The sequence below is a fragment of the Phragmites australis genome, chromosome 19, assembly GCF_958298935.1.
Source record: "Phragmites australis chromosome 19, lpPhrAust1.1, whole genome shotgun sequence".
Classification (NCBI taxonomy): Eukaryota; Viridiplantae; Streptophyta; class Magnoliopsida; order Poales; family Poaceae; genus Phragmites; species Phragmites australis.
The window spans coordinates 23456557-23472868 of record NC_084939.1 but is presented as its reverse complement, the minus strand read 5'-3'; the positions used below and the strand labels follow the sequence as shown (position 1 = coordinate 23472868).

Genomic DNA, 16312 nt, shown 5'->3' with positions numbered 1-16312 from the left:
CCCCCCCAAGCAGGCGCATCAGGGAAGCGATGCTTTAGGGCCGCTGAAAGGATATTGATGTTGTCTAGAGAGGAGAGGGTGAATATGCGTTCCTACAAAATTAGAAATTCACAGTGGATTATACAAAATCTGGAACTTTCTGGTTCAGAGCTTACAACAGATTATACAGAATCCGAAACTTCTAGGTTCAGCTCAGAATCTAAACACACTTGGTTCAACTAGTGCTCTAACACCCTAAACGAAGTGTGATGGATTGAAATCCTAGGGTGATAGACACGTATAATAATTCTAAGCAACATATGCAAGAGGGTTCAAAAAATTGATATCACAAATATAGATATAAGCATTAAATTCAAATCTACATAAGATATGCAAAAGGAGATAGAATGAATTGCAAGTAAGGATATAGCAACTAAGCACAAAAGTAAAGGAGGCATGAGACACTTGATTTGTTACCGTTGAGGGGCTCAACCATACTTGAGTCGAGTCTCTTTTAACCCTTTTCCTCACTAAGCTTGGTTACACTTGAGATTAAGCTTTTACTCTTGATTTTTTTTTCTTGAAGAAGTGAAATTCAAGCCTTCATAAACTTTTCACGGTACACCACAACCTTAGGTACTCGCCGGCGCCGCCTAGCCGCCTATGAGCTTCTAGATCCAAGAGTAACAAACTCCCAAACTCGCACACAATCAACATCAAGTGCTCAAACACACGCAATCTATATGGCAATCCGTAGGCTACCAAAGTACCACACCCTCTCACACCTCTCTCTCTTGTTAGAGAGTGAGAGGGAGCACTCAAAGGTGGAACACCAAGTTCAAAACACCTTACACCACCCGCATAAAGCTAGCCAAATAACCTCTTCCATGCTAGGAGGACAAGGGGTATTTATACCCCACTCTCAAAAACTAGGCGTTGGACAGATTCTGCACAACCTGGTACTTCTAGGTCCCAAAAATCCCAACGGTCAAAAACTAGCCGTTACACGGCTTTCTGGCCTAACTCGGAACTTCCCAATATAACCTCCAACTTCCGGGTTGGCACGAGACCAAGGCAACAGAGGACCCTAACGTGAAATTCCATCTGAATGGTCTAGATAAAGATCACCAGAATCCAGAAGTTCCGAACCCATCTGGAACTTTCAAGTCCATAAACTAAGTGCACCTGAGAAACTCGGCCCAGAATTAATCCGAAGGTTCCGATGTAGGACACCAGAATCTGGAGGTTTCGGATCAATTTAGAACTTCCAGGTTAAACTAAAAATCCCAAACAGAGCACCCCTACCCGGAGCTTATCCGGAGGTTCCAACTACCCGAAACTTCCGGATCTCACCCGAAACTTCCTAGTTCAGCACAACTGATCCTCTGAAAAACAACGATAACTTTTGATCCTAAAGTTCAATTTCGGCGATTTTGAACTCTACGGAAAGCTTATTCAGAGGGCTACCTATCCCAATAGAAATCATGATCTCAAGCACATATGGTCAACTAGGAACACTCCGAAACCCAATTTAGACACTTTCACACTTTCGGCACCGGACTCCCAAAGCGAACTCTCAGCATAAACCCATCCCGCACTAAGCACATGATTTGAGCACTTGATACCATAATTGAGCAACGCTTTTGGCAGTCCTTCTTGATAGTGCGCATACCTATAAACCGGTCTCTCACAAAACTCCTTGAGACTGGAAAAACTAAAAAAACATATTTTAGTTATACCTTTGCCTTGAGCAATCCCATCGGACTTGACGAACACATCAACCAAGTCATGATGCTTCTCGTAGCTCTTCAAGGTTTGTCATCAACTCTTCACTTAAGGATGATGACGATGTTCATCCTTACTTCCATTCTTGATCTTCATGTGATCGATACGAATCACCCATGGCTTCCCATGACATTGCAAAATCCATTGGCACAAAGCCTTTACTCACCCTTCACCACCGCATTGGTCCTTTGGCGTCAAGCCATTTGTTTGTCCTTCACTACCGGATGATCCATCGCACCTGAATATTACTTGCCCTTCACCGTCTTATCATAGAAAGCCACTTTGTATCCGACATCTTCACACTCTTCACTTTGTTCACCACCGAGGCATGAACTGTAAGCATTCAAGCACATAAGTTATCCACTAAGCTTGTCTTAATCTTGCTCTTCCAACTTGGCATATTGAATATCTCAATTAAACTCATATCTTCTTATGGAACCTAACACTAACTCACTCTCAAGCACAAAACATATGAGTTAGTCCATAAAATATAATTGATAATTTCATACCTTTAGTCACTTAGTCTCCAAAAGTGACTTAGCCTTCACGCATATCGCCAATCTTCTTGAGCTTCTCATTCTTCTCATGAACATCACTAAGAGCTCAATGACAACGATGCATTTCTTTTGATCTCATATCATTCTTCAATGAATCCATGCTTCATTTCTTATGCATCTCCTATAGAATAACCTAATAACAATTCTCAACATAATTATTAGTCCATAAGTATTGTCACCACTTACCCGAGCATCACCTAAAGCTTATTCATCTTGATGCATATCTCTTATTCATGTATCACAAATGGAAAAACCTACTAACAATTCTCAATAGTATTGTTAGTCCATAGGTATTATCATTAATTACCAAAATCACACTTAGAGGCTAGATGCACTTTCAGCTGCCACATCTTCCTAGGTAGCAAGCGAAGCCGACAACCTGTCCATTGCACTAGCATTTGCGTGGCCGCCACCACCCCTTTCTTGTACATATGTCATCCCAACACCTTCGCCGACACTTGTGCTATAGCTCTATCCTCAGGTAGTGTGGGTAGCGGTCCAACGTTCTTGTCTGACGGGTGCAGGGCTTTCTTCAGCTGAGATACATGAACCACTGGATGGATGAGGCAGCCTTTCGGAAGCAACAACTTGTACGCCACCTTCCCGACACGCTGAATCACCTGAAATGGGCCAAAATATCAAAATGCCAGTTTATGGTTAGAACGGTGAGCAACTGAACTCTATATATATGGCTGAATATTCAAGAATGCCTAGTCACCCTCGGCGAACTCCCACTCAGAAGGCTTACGATACACTTGTGACTTCATCCGTTGCTGCGCTCTCACGTCTGAGTTCATCAGCTCCCTCTCTTGCATCCACTCCGCCAGATTTGGAATCGGACACACCTCTGAGTTCACTATCCCAAATTGGCACGATGGGTGTCCATACAACACCTTGAATGGTGGCCTCCCAAGCACAAAGTGGTAAGCGGTATTATACCAAAACTTGGCGAGGGCGAGACACGAACTCCATTGTCGCGGGTAGGCGTGCATGAAGCAACGCAAGTAGGTCTCCAAGCACTGGTTAACATGCTCCGTTTTCCCATCCATCTCAGGGTGATATGAAGAACTCATCTGTAGCTAAGTTCACGCTAGGCAAAACAATTCCCTCCACAGTGCACTTGTGAAAATCCTGTCGCGATCGGACACCATTGCTTGCGGCAATCCATGTAGTTTGTAGACCTGGTTCATGTAAATCTTCACAACTTGCAGAGCAGAGAAGGGATGAATCAGTGGTAGAAAATGTGCATACTTTGAAAATTTATCAACCACAATGAGTATGCAATTGATTCAATTTGATTGCAGCAAACCTTCAATGAAATCGAGGGTCACTACTTGCCATGAATGATTGGGCATAAGTAATGGTTGGAGAAGCTTAGGGTACCTGGCCAGGTTGGCTTTCGCCTGCTTGCAGATGTGGCAAGCACCGATGAATTGCTTCATAGTCTCCTTCATGCCCATCCATGCAAAATTCTGTTGTCCATTTCTATGTCACCTCTATCCCCAAGTGCCCACCTACTGCTCTAGAATGGACTGCCTTCAATAGTTCCTGGTGCACCTGCTCATTCTTTCCCACCCAAATTCGCCCATTGTAACGGATGGTTCCATCTTGTAAGCTATAAGCTTTGTCCTGCCATACTCCTTGAGACAGCATGTTCAACAACATTTGAGCCTCGGTGTCAGCTTGGTAATTTGGCTAAATTAGCCCTAGCCAAGATGGAACACTGGTCGAGATGGCTAACAATTCTTCGCTCTCTCCAGGCTTTTCTTGCACACAAGCTTTGTATTGCAAGCCGAGAAGCTTAATAACCAGCAATTTTTGTTGCCATGACGTGCTAATCCGTTGTTGTTCCACATGCACGATGCTATGTTGGTCTGTCCAAATGAGAAATTTCGCGTGCTACTAGTAGGGCCTCCATTGCTCGATTGCTAGTGGGATCACAAAACCTTCCTTCTCATATGTTGAAAGACATTGAGTCTTTGGCCCCAGCCCCTTGGTTAAGAATGCCATTGGGTGCTCGTCCTGAATTAATATCGCGCCCACCCTTTCACAGACGTGTTTGCTTCAATAATGAATTGCTTGTCAAAATTTGGAAGCGCCAATATCGGGGCCATCACCAAAGCACGCTGCAGAGCTCGGAATGATTCCTCCGCCTCCGGCATCCACACAAAGACTCAATTCTTCTTTAGCAATTCAGTAAGGGGGCAGTTGATCTCTCTGAAGTGCTGCACAAGCTTGTAGTAATAGCCCACAAGCCCTAGGAACCCTCTCACCTCTATGACCGAAGTGGGCACCGGCCGATTCTTCACCGTGCGGATGTTCTTCTCATCTATGGCGACCTTCCCTCCGCCAATCACATGCCCCAAGTACACCAATTGTTTTTGCACAAACAAACACGTCGACAGCTTAACCTTAAGTTGATGCTCCATCAGAATCTCGAAGACTTGCTTTAGTAGCCGCTCATGTTGTTCCAGTGTGGGACTGTAGACCGGGTTACACGCAATCCGTCTGACTTGCTTCTGCAGATTGCTCATCTCTGTCCTCAATTCTGCCATGAACGCCTCCATCTCGGGTTTCCACCTCATGAGCGGTTCAATCGATGTCGACTGCGCCGCTAGCAACTCTAACTCTTGCATCGCCATGTTTTGCTACTCGATTCACATCAGTGCGCGGAGGGGATCTGCTATCTGCTAATCTGTCTCTGCCATTTGCTGTTGCTCCCATGTTCGATAATGAGGAACTTGGATGTACTTGAAGACCTTCAGGATCGATAGGCTATGGTACCACAATGTAACAAGAACTATCGAATAGGTTGGAGAAAGAGAAGCACAATGGGATTTAGGGATCAGAGCAATAGAGATTCAGGGCTTATATAACAAGATTCATCCTTTCCCCTTCTCTCTTCCTCAATGCTTACAAATATCCATCTCTCCCTCACCCGCTCATACCCACTCGGACGGGCTCCACTTGCTGCTGGCCCCTCAATTTCTCAACCCATGTCGCGGGCGCTCTAGGTCTTCGGTTATAGCTCGCTCAGCCCATGTCATACTAACAACAGTAATATATATCTACATATTGTTCCACGTCCATCCAAGTCGCTACGAGCCAAGACGACCTGTCCATATCATCGGCCACCATTCGATCGTTGTTCAACTGCAACTGCTTTGCTTGCCTTCCCCCATGAGTCCACGAAGGCTCGATCTCTGTTCACTGTTCAGCATGGCATCCATCTCCTTCCCCACTGCCGCCGCGGACCCACCTCCCCACTCGGCAGGCCCCACGAAGTCAAACCCGACGTCCGCGTGGACTGCGTCCCGCGGCCCGCGTACGCTTGGGCTCCCGAAACTGCCCCGAGTCGGCTGCCGACGCGGCAGCATCGCGCGGAGGGGCAGTCTCGTAAACCTCGCGCGCCTGGCGGTGGGAACGCTCCGCCCGCGTGCATGGACCGGGCCCGGCTCCCCCCCGCGTCGCCCGCGGTCAGGCGCGCCCGGCTCACCTTACCTTAACTCGGTTTGGTTTACTAATCATCTGGCGATTAAATCAAATCATATCAAATCAAATCAACGAGTAGAGTACAGTAATGGTTGGCTTCTATCGCACGAGCTGTCCATTTGCACATCCGACCCTGCGGATAGACGGATTTGCACTGCTTCATAATGCACAAACTTGGGCAATTATTGTGAATCACAATCACAACAGTGTACATGTGATGTGTTGATGTGAATGTGTTGTACCGGTATTTTTTTAAAAAAAAATATGGTTAAAATTGCATGGCATACGTTCTTATGCTACTCACCTTGTTACTTTCGGTTTCGCTATTAATTTCTCTTTGTGTTGGTTGGAATATAATTTCTTTCGTCTAAAAATTCTGCTACACTTGTGCCTGCCGTATCCGTGTTGAGATTTGTTGGGCTTGAGCCTAAAAAATAAAACAAAATGTGTGATGGGGGTTTTCTTTCTAGATCGCAAGAAGCACAAGAAAAAAAATGTCGTTTGAGTTTTCACTCATAGACATATGTATATATGCACACATCCATCATATTAGTAGGGAAAAATCCAAAATTAGACAACATACGCGACCGTATTTATCGAAATAGACAACATGTCAGTGTATTTACAATTTTAGCATCCGTATTTGGCACACCGTGTGCAGAATATGGGCTACAGTGCCATAACTGTAGCCTATATTCGGCACACCGTGTGCCGAATACGGCACTGTAGCCCATATTCGACACACCGTGTGCCGAATATGGCACTGTAGCCACCCATATCGGCACACGGTGTGCCGAATACGGCACTGTAGCCCATATTCGGCACACCGTGTGCTGAATATGGCACTGTAGCCACCGTATTCAGCACACGGTGTGCCGAATATGGGCTGTAGCGTCGTATATGGGTCCGCACCAGGGATGATGGCGTGGACTCTGGACGTGTTAGCGCCATCATGACTGGCGCGGACACGGTACAGCTGCTGCGGTGTCCCATCACGTCTCGTCGGGGTCTCCTCATGTCTGTGCTTTCGGCTGGTGATGAGTGCATCTCGTGCGTCATTTTTTGAGTGAGTGGGTTGCCTCCTGGCTTTTGTGATGAGTGCATCGTCTGGTGGCTGCTATAAAGAGCATGGTGAGGAGGAGCAGCAGACGCATTACGAGGTGAGGAGGAGCAGCAGATGCATTGCGAGGTGACGAGCAGCGGAGATCAGGCGAAGAGCAGCAGACGCACCGCGAGGTGACGAGCAGCGGAGCTCAGGTGAAGAGTAGCAAATGCACCGTGAGGTGACGAGCAGCTGTGCGAGGCAAGTAGCAGCTGCGCAAGGCGAGAAGGAGCAGTTGTGCGAGGCGAGGAGCAGCTGTGCGAGGTAAGAAGGCTCAGCAGTGCGAGGAGAGGAGGCTCAGCAGCGCGAGTTATAGTAAGTACTTAGATTATGTAGGTAATTAGTACTTATATTAGTTTTAATAATTAGAGTAAGTAGATTATTTAATCTATTCAATTAGATTTGATAAATTAGATTAAGTTGATAAATTAGAGTATTTAGATTATGTATATAATTAATACTTAGTTTAGTAATAGTAATTAGAGTAAGTATATTGTTTAATGTGTTCAATTACATTTGATAAATTATTTTAAGTTGATAAATTAGAGTACTTAGATTATTTGAATAGTTTGATTATATGAATATAATTAGTCGGTGTAATTACATTATAGCATGTAGATATTAAGTTGCTAAAATAGAGTAGGTGTAATATTTGTATATTGTATGATCTCGTAATAGACGGTACTATAGTGTAATAGTAATCGTAATATTTAGATTAGAAAATATAATTAGAGCAAGTAGAGTATTTATTTCGTTCGAATACACTGGATTGTATTAGAGCAAGTAGAGTTTGTTATATGAAGTTTGTTGGAAATATGAATTGTATTGCAATTTGTTATGAACGTATTAGGTGTTGTACTTATTTTGTAATAGCTGTTGTCTTAATTTATTTTGTAATTGAACCATGAGGCTTGAAATTATTGGCATGGCTCACGTTTACCTTCCCGAGCTTCTTAAACTACGGTATGACGAGAACTATAGGGGAAGGATGATTTTCACAGGGCAACAGGTATATCGATAGTACGTGAATTTCAATTGCTCTAATACCTTGGTACTTACTCTATAAATGTATTGCATACCTTTGAAGTTGCTCCCGTTGCGTTCCAGGAGTATGCGCAAGCTTAAGGAGTTAGACCCTCGATTCCACGAGCCCCTCGCACTGACCGGACTACTACCGTTCGCACTTATGATGGCAGGAGCTCCCATGGAGGGTGGTGGCAGGACTCCACTACCGCGGATCAAGGTCTCACTACTCACAGGCCTCGTCGACCGCTGGCGTCCTGAGACGCACACGTTCCACTTTCCTTGCGGAGAGATGGCCGTTACTTTACGGGACGTTGCCATGCTGACCGGGCTCCTGATAAGGGGCACCCCGTTAGTACTTCCACGACCAGCAAAGGAGCAGTGGAAGAGTTATATTCACGGCAGGTAATTATTTGTTACATAAAGCATTTCATACGTTGCAGTGTTGTTCGTGGTTCATTGATTTTCTGCATCTTGTAGGTTTAACATGCAATATGACATGAAGGACGTAGGGCTCTCCATGTCATGGATTCATGGGCTACCATAGTTCAGCTCTTGCCCACCGGATACAGACGAGGCAACAATTATGCAGCATTACGAAGTGTACTTGTACATCTTGCTTGGAGGTATTATGTTTTGTAACACGGGAGGCGATTATGTACTTCCGCATATTGTATGGTTAGCGCGTCAGCTCACGTCACGTTCGTACAAGCCGACACATTACAGTTGGGGATCTACTGTGTTGGCCGCTACATACAAAGGATTGTGTGCTGCTACCCAACGGTCAACGAAGATAGGATCTATTTCTGGTTGCCTACACCTTCTACAGCTCTGGTGCTGGGATTATCTTCTGGTGTGTCGACCGTGGGTGAGCAAGACCTACTATCCAGTTCCCATCTCCGATGATGTGGCCGACGACATGAGGCCAACGATGGGTTATCGGTGGCTTCATGCTAGGCTGCGATGGAGTCACCACCAAGACCATGAAAACTACGCCCGGGTGATCAGTGACCTCGACGTTCTCAGCGCCAAACTTATGGAGTGGGATCCATGGCGTAGGGAACGAGTGGCCGAAATTGCGACTAGCGGCCTCATCGCATCATCTTGTTTCCGTGACTCCGACCTATTGATGACTAGATATTTTTTGCTTTATATAAACAATGTAGAAGTGTATTCTCCCGACCGTGTGCAGAGGTAGTTTGGTCATCGTCAGTTGGTGCCAGTACCTCCCCCACGAGACGCTGGTCGGGCGCACGAGTAAGTGTGTTACCGTATGTACCATTCTTATGTTACAAAATGTTAACTATTTATGTCACATACAGGAGGAGTGTCCAAGGAAACGCAGGCACACACGACTGGTCAGAGATTAATGCAGAACACATAACCCGGTGGATGGAGTCTGGCCCAGTGGATGTCGTCGTTCCTGCGGGACAGTACGACGATAACACGTACTGGGAGTACCTTGCGTGGTATCAATCACGAACGCGTCCCACCTTACTCAGCGGCAGCGTACCGCCAGCCCACAGACCCTTTCCCGAAGATCATGCCCGGCTTCTTCATGTGGTGGTAAGTGATGTTGTACTTATAACGATTTTCATTAGTTTCTCATCCGTATTACTGACATAACCCTCAACAACAACAGACTAAAGCGGGGTACGAAATGCATAGGCATGCAGAGCATGAATGTGGGGAAGCGAGTGGGTCAGCCACGTGAAGGGATCGGCACCCTCTCCGGGACTACATGAGGACGAGAGGGTCTCGCCTTTTATCCGCGATACGTGGACTAGGTGGTTGCGTCCCGCATTCTAGGGGCTACGACCTACCCGCCATGGACCCGTCCCGTGCCTCCCACAGCAGACGCTCATCCAGTGCTCATGAGGCACATTCACGGGAGGCCCCTTCGTCTGCGGCCCATCATGGGACACGTTCTTGTGCTGGAGCCGAGGAGGTGACCGAGGCTCCTGCTCCCGAGGACCGCACACTGGGTTCCCAACCCCCTCCGTTCACATAACCTACTCAGCCTACGCAGACAATTCCACCAGGATTATCAACTCATCACGAGAACGTCATTGACTGCACACAGCAAACGCCCACCTGGAGTAGCACTCAAGATTTTGACTGGGCTGCTGCATTGTAAGGGAGCAGCTTCACCGAGCTACTGAGCGGCCAATACCCCTAATATCCCGATGCACCAAGGGGTTCACACTGGTACCAGGAAGCTGAGACTTCATCATTTCGGACTCCAACCGAGCACGTACTACCGGCAGGCACACTCCCGCATGACGATCCTATAGCGTGGTATATGCAAGGCCGAGTTAGCTGTTCTGGATACACATTCGGTGGAGTTGGAACACAGCATGACAACGAAGATGAGGACCACGAGCACACGTGGCAAGGGCCATCTCAAGCCGTTGGGATGAGGGCCACACACCCGCCAGACGCTTACACTCCTAGGGATTGCTTGCGGCGTCGGCGTCGTTAATGAGCTAGTACAATATATTGTGTACTCATCTATTTAGTGTACTCATCTGTACTTAAGTGTTATTCACTATATTACGTACTCATTTATACTATGCCATACACTTCAATGTTCAAGTAATTTCAAATTTTGTTGAAAGTTGGTAATTACATGAAATGAAAATACGTCGGCATCAAATGATAATTAAATTAGCAAATAATTTTAAATTTTGATGAAAGTTGGTAATTAAATGAAATGACAACACGGCATCAAACGACATAACTGATCTCGCGCTGCTGCTCCTCCTCGCCTCGCGCTCTGCTACTCGCTCCTCATTTTGTAGCAGGCGACAGGCGACACGCTGAAAGCATCGCAACAAAATGACACACCGCCGGCCATAATCACAGACAAGAAGACACCGAAACGGCAGCGACGCGACAAAAGCAAAGCACGATGTGAAAAAAGCAAAGAAACGGAGCCGGGAGGAAGTCGATTCGCGCCAGGGACGATGGCGCAGACACGTCCAGAATCCGCGCCATCGTTCCTGGCGCGGACCCACATACGACGCTACAGCCCATATTCGGCACACCGTGTGCCGAATACGGTGGCTACAGTGCCATATTCGGCACACGGTGTACCGAATACGGATGCTAAAATTGTAAATACGCTGATATGTTATCTATTTCGGTAAATACGGTCGTATATGTTGTCTAATTTTGGATTTTTGCCTATTAGTAACAAACAGAACAAGAGTATACTGTTATAAAAAAACATATATCCAGTCTACCATGCGTAAATGGAGAGATACATTAACAAAATCAAGCCATCATCAGCATCATTCACTGCCAAGGACTTGTGAAGCGATTCGAAATCTTTCAAGGGACCTGCTACAAAAATAAACAAAACCCGGAAACATTCCGAAACCAGAGGAATATTTGCGTCCACAAAATAAAGTAATATTAGGGGATAGGACTCTATTTGATAGTATTGAGCTTCCAACTTCACATTAAATTTTAGATTTATAGATTAATATAAAACAATTTAAATATATATTTTTAGATTAACATAAAAATAAAATAGCTTACCAATTTATAGATTAATATAAAATAATTTAAATATATATTTTTAGTTTAACATAAAAATAAAATAGCTTACCAAACAATTTCGATGTACTCTTAATTTTATTTTAACTTTATAAATTTATAAGCTAGGAATAGAGCTCTACCAAAAAATTCCTGAACTGACCCAACAGCCATGATTAGTTGAGGACTTCTTCCCTAACCTCCAAAACCCATTAAACTAATCCCACTCCCAAATGACGCAGCCGCATACATAAATGCGCCCCTCCCCATCGCCATTACCACCACGGCACCAACGCAAGAAACCTCACAAAAACGTCTCCTTCATTCAGCCATGCGCCCAGCCTAAGCCCCCCGGCATTCCAAGATCCGCGCTTTCGGCTCCTCCGGCGACCTCGCCGCCGACCATGCCGGCGACGGACTTCCAGGGCTCATCGTCGTCGCACTCGCACCCCTCCCCGTTCTCCTCCTTCGGCCGCTCGCTCCTCTCGCTCCGCCGCGACACCCCGGCCTCAGCGGCGGCGTCTCCGGTCATGCCGTTCGGCGATGAGGCCGACCTCGAGGCTTTCCAGCTCCACGTGGCCGCGCACCTCGCGGAGTTGAGGGGCGGTGAGGGTGGGGAGGAGTTCTTGTCTATCGCGTGGATCCGGCGGCTGCTGGAGGCGTTCCTGCTGTGCCAGGAGGAGTTGCGGGTGGTGGTGGCGCATGCGCGGCGCCGCGGGGCGCTCCCGGCGCCCGCGGAGAAGCTGGTGTCGGAGCTCGGCGAGCGTGCTTTGAAGGCGCTCGACGTTTGCAACGCCGCGCGCGACGGGCTGGACCAGGTGCGCCGGTGGGAGCGCCTCGCCGGCATCGCGGCGTCCGTGCTGCTCGCGCCCGGGGAGATCCACGAGGGCCAGCTCCGCCGCGCGCGGAAGGCGCTCTCTGACCTGTCTGTCCTCCTTATCGACGACGCCGCGGCAGCCGCGGGGGGCGGGGGCGGCGTCGCGTCGTTCCTCGCCTCGCACCGCAACCGCTCCTTCGGCCGCGCGCGGGCGTCTCCCTCCCGCGCCGCGTCCCTCGCCTCCTCCTCCTCGTCCTCCTCCCACTTCCGCTCTCTCTCGTGGAGCGTGTCCCGCACGTGGTCGGCGGCGCGGCAGCTGCAGGCCATCGGCGCCGGCCTCGCCGTGCCTCGCACGCACGAGGCCTCAGGCCTCGCCGCGCCGGTCTACTCCATGGGCTGCCTGCTCCACCTCGCCGCGTGGGCGCTCGTCACCGCCGTCCCCTGCCCGGACCGCGGCAGCGCGCTCCAGGCGCACCACCTCCCGACCGCACCGCCGCGCGCGGCGTTCCCCTGGGCGCCGCCTCTCCTCGCGCTCCAAGAACGCCTCACCGAGGAGGGGAAGCGCAAGGACCGGCGCAATTCTTGCGGCCTGCTCAAGGAAATCCACGCGCTGGAGAAGTGCGCGCAGAGGCTCGCCGAGGCAATCGACGCGGCCACCGTCCCGCTCACCGGTGAGCGGGAGGCGGAGGTGCGGGAGGCTGCAGCCGAGCTGGCCGCCGTGTGCGCCGCCATGAAGGACGGGCTCGAGCCCCTGGATAGACAGGTCCGGGAGGTCTTCCACCGCATCGTGCGTAGCCGCATGGAGGGCCTCGACTCGCCGATGCTCAACGGCGATTGAGCCATCCAGATCTCGCCTTCGATCGCGCAATGTGGTGGTGAACTGGTGATAGGTAGCCCTACTGTTCTTGGTTTTTCTTCACTTGTGATCGGTGGTAGAGATTAGTAAGTATAAAATGTGTATCCTTCTGTAAAGGATTACAGAAAGGGGAAAGGAAAGGTGCCATCTTTGTGTAAAGATGATTCCTTATTCCCATGTTTTGATACTGCATTTGGTGTATATCATCGTGGTTTTGTTAGTCATGTACTTGTGTGCGGCCAATTCTTTAGTAACTTGTGTTCTGAAGATTTGTGAGGTCACTTTTGAAATGTGGCGCTCACTCATCTGAATGCAAACAAAATGGAGAAAAAGACAAGGAAAAAAATTCGAACTTTGTGGCGTTTTGGCTGTTTTCTTAGATTATTCACATTATGCTATTTCGATCAATGTCGATCCAGATGTTTACTTAGGGCCTTGTTCTTAATACTATGTGTGCAAAGAAATTCTGCAATAGCTGTTGCAGATATGTGCTGATTTGTGACGAGCCAGATCTTTCAGTGTTCTATATGGGTTCAAGGAATGCATGATTTGGTTGTCTCAACCTGGCAACATGTCCATGAGTGGTATATAGTGGATTGCTCATTTGCATGATGAATTGATTGATTTTTGTGCCACTTCTATATTTACGAGTTGCAAAGAGAATATCTGAAGAATAGGATTAACTACATGTAGCTTTCATATCGAATAAATTGGTCTGAATGGAGTAACATATTTCAGAGTAGAATCTTCAAATATCTCGGAAAACGAAACAGGTTGCAAAGATATTTTGTATGCAATAGCACAACGAGAAGGTTCTGATCAAGGAGATAAGACATTATTTTCCATACTTGATGAAATGACAATATTTGGGATTAGAATTGGATAATGTCGAGGCCATGCCATTTCTAGTCCGGCAATTCATGTTCTCTTTCTTCTCCTACGTAGTGCTTCTACTGGTCAGATTCTACCAAGATCAGGCCAAAAGAAAGTTTGTAGATTTAAAGAATAGAGGATCTCTTGTCAGACATAACCCAGACCCATAGATACTAGCTGAAGGTTGATATTTTTAAAACCATGGCTCCTCCTGCACGATCAAGCGGGGCTTGCACGATTAGTCCCCTGGTCACAGATGGAATTTCCGCAATCAGAAAGGGCTAGTCGTGGGTAGGTACTCACCTAACTAATTTAATCACATTTAATGATATTCACTTATGTGTTTTCCTTCCTCAGACATCCTTGTGACCCGTCCCGTAGCATTAAAGCTTATCAGGCGTGTGGGGCGGTCGGGCAGGAAGGCGTAGCGAGCGCGCAGCGGGCATGACAGTGGTTGGTGGATGGGACAAGGCATGCAGGATGACCAGGCCGGGCCGGGCGTGCCCGCCCTCCATAATGATGACCTAGAAGTAGTTATCTTTGTTAGGTATAGGGCAACCACCGTATTTTGGTACAGTCTGCTTGTATGTACACTTTACCTCCTACTATATAAAGTGGGGGGGGGGGGGGGGACAGGGCTTGTGGGAGGAGGTGACAAAAGTTTATGATCCAACTCATAAGAAAATATATAGAACGTAGGGCTATTATCCTGACGGAGGCTTAAACCTTGATAAACCTTGTGTTCTTGAGTTCCTTCGACACATATACTCACCAACAACCACTAGAAATGCTGATTATGCACCCATACCTCGGATATATTATCAGAGATTAACCCACGATAGTTGGCGCGTCAGGTAGGGGGCGTGTTTTCATGTTTCGGTAAGTGTTGATAACTCGATTGAGCTACCCATGGTCGGATCCACGGCAACCCTTGAGTCTCATTCCGAGGACCCCGGTCGCCACGAGGTATCCGTCATAGGATATGACCCTGATGAGCCCGGCGTGCTCCAGGTCTGGGACACCGAATCAGAGCCTGAAAGCTCCGAGACTCAATGTGAAGTATGCATGGTAGACCATGCAGCAAGGGGCAGCGGAGACCCTCATGTCACGAGCACCGTTAGTGAGCTCCAGGCCTTGCGCCCAGGGGGAACCGGCCTGATACCGAACAAGGAGGCGCTCCGATACAGCCCCCACATAGGGCGCGACCCTCGGGGGCATGTAACACCCTAAAATTTAATTTTTGCAATAATTTAAAATTTTGTTAGAAATTTAATAGGTGTTGCAATTTTGTTCTTTAGAAGAAATTAATTTCTAAATTTAAATTGACATAGGTTATATAAGATTGTGACATTCATGCCATCTTAGTTGCAATATGTTTTTATGCGTGGAAAAAGTTTACAAAAATTCGCTAGAAGTCGCTCGTTTAAAACTTCTTTTGAAATTTGTTTAAAATCTAAAAATAAGGTTTTTAATCTTGGAAAAGAGCTCTTGGGCCGAAATTCCTTTTCTCCCTGGCCCATTCATCCTTCCTCTCTCTCCCTTCTTTCCTCTCCCGAGCGGGGCGCCCTTTTTCTCTCTCGTGCTGGCCTAAGCCGTCGAGCTGGCCTCACCGCCTCCTCTCACCGCCCGGAGGGCCCCCTCCTAGCCGAGCCGGCCCCCGCCAGAGCCGCTCCCCCTCCCCGCCTTGTCTCGCTGTCATGTGGGCCCGGCCCGAGCTGAGCCGAGCCGCCCGCGCCTGAGTCGCGGCTCGCCTTCCTCTTCTTTTGGCCACCGAACCCGAGCGCCCCCAAATCCGCCAGCCGTTTCAAAATCCGAGCCTCCTTGCGCCTTAATTCTTCAATCAAGTCACATGGTCGTGATCCTCTCCCTCCCCTCTCTTGATTTCGGCCATTTCCCCCTTCATCCTCCTCTCTTAAGTATTGAAACCGATGCTTTATTGCCAATTAGGGCGCCGGCCATCTCTCCTCAAATCCGACCCCTCCTCTCCCTCTCTCGCGCATATAAGCTCCCCATCGTCTCCATTGTGAGGTTCCCCACTCGTTCCACCCTTTTTCCCTTTCTTTCACGCATGGAATCGAGCTTGCCGCTGTTTATGCCATTGTCGCCGGTAAGGAGCTTGTCGCCGCCCAAATTCTCCATGGTCGAACCATTTTTGACCTCGATCTTGGCCTTTTCGGTGTTGCAGGACCTCAAGCATCGCATCTTGGCACTTTTCGGAGCTCCTCTCGTCGCCGGACGTCGCCGCACCGAGCTCCAAGTGCCGCTGCCCCTTCTTCTCCGTTGCCGGC

General features: G+C 48.1%; 2 protein-coding genes across 2 annotated transcripts; one reads left to right on the top strand and one right to left on the bottom strand.

The window, feature by feature from the left end:
• Positions 1–4495: 4495 nt before the first annotated feature.
• Positions 4496–4963, bottom strand: LOC133900282 (uncharacterized mitochondrial protein AtMg00860-like). The gene has a single exon (XM_062341385.1). It carries the CDS (start codon positions 4961–4963, stop codon positions 4496–4498), a length of 468 nt encoding a protein of 155 aa, XP_062197369.1.
• Positions 4964–11738: 6775 nt separating this feature from the next.
• Positions 11739–13503, top strand: LOC133900526 (protein BYPASS1-LIKE-like). Its single transcript, XM_062341685.1, has one exon. It carries the CDS (start codon positions 11883–11885, stop codon positions 13131–13133), a length of 1251 nt encoding a protein of 416 aa, XP_062197669.1. The 5' UTR covers positions 11739–11882; the 3' UTR covers positions 13134–13503.
• Positions 13504–16312: the final 2809 nt, after the last annotated feature.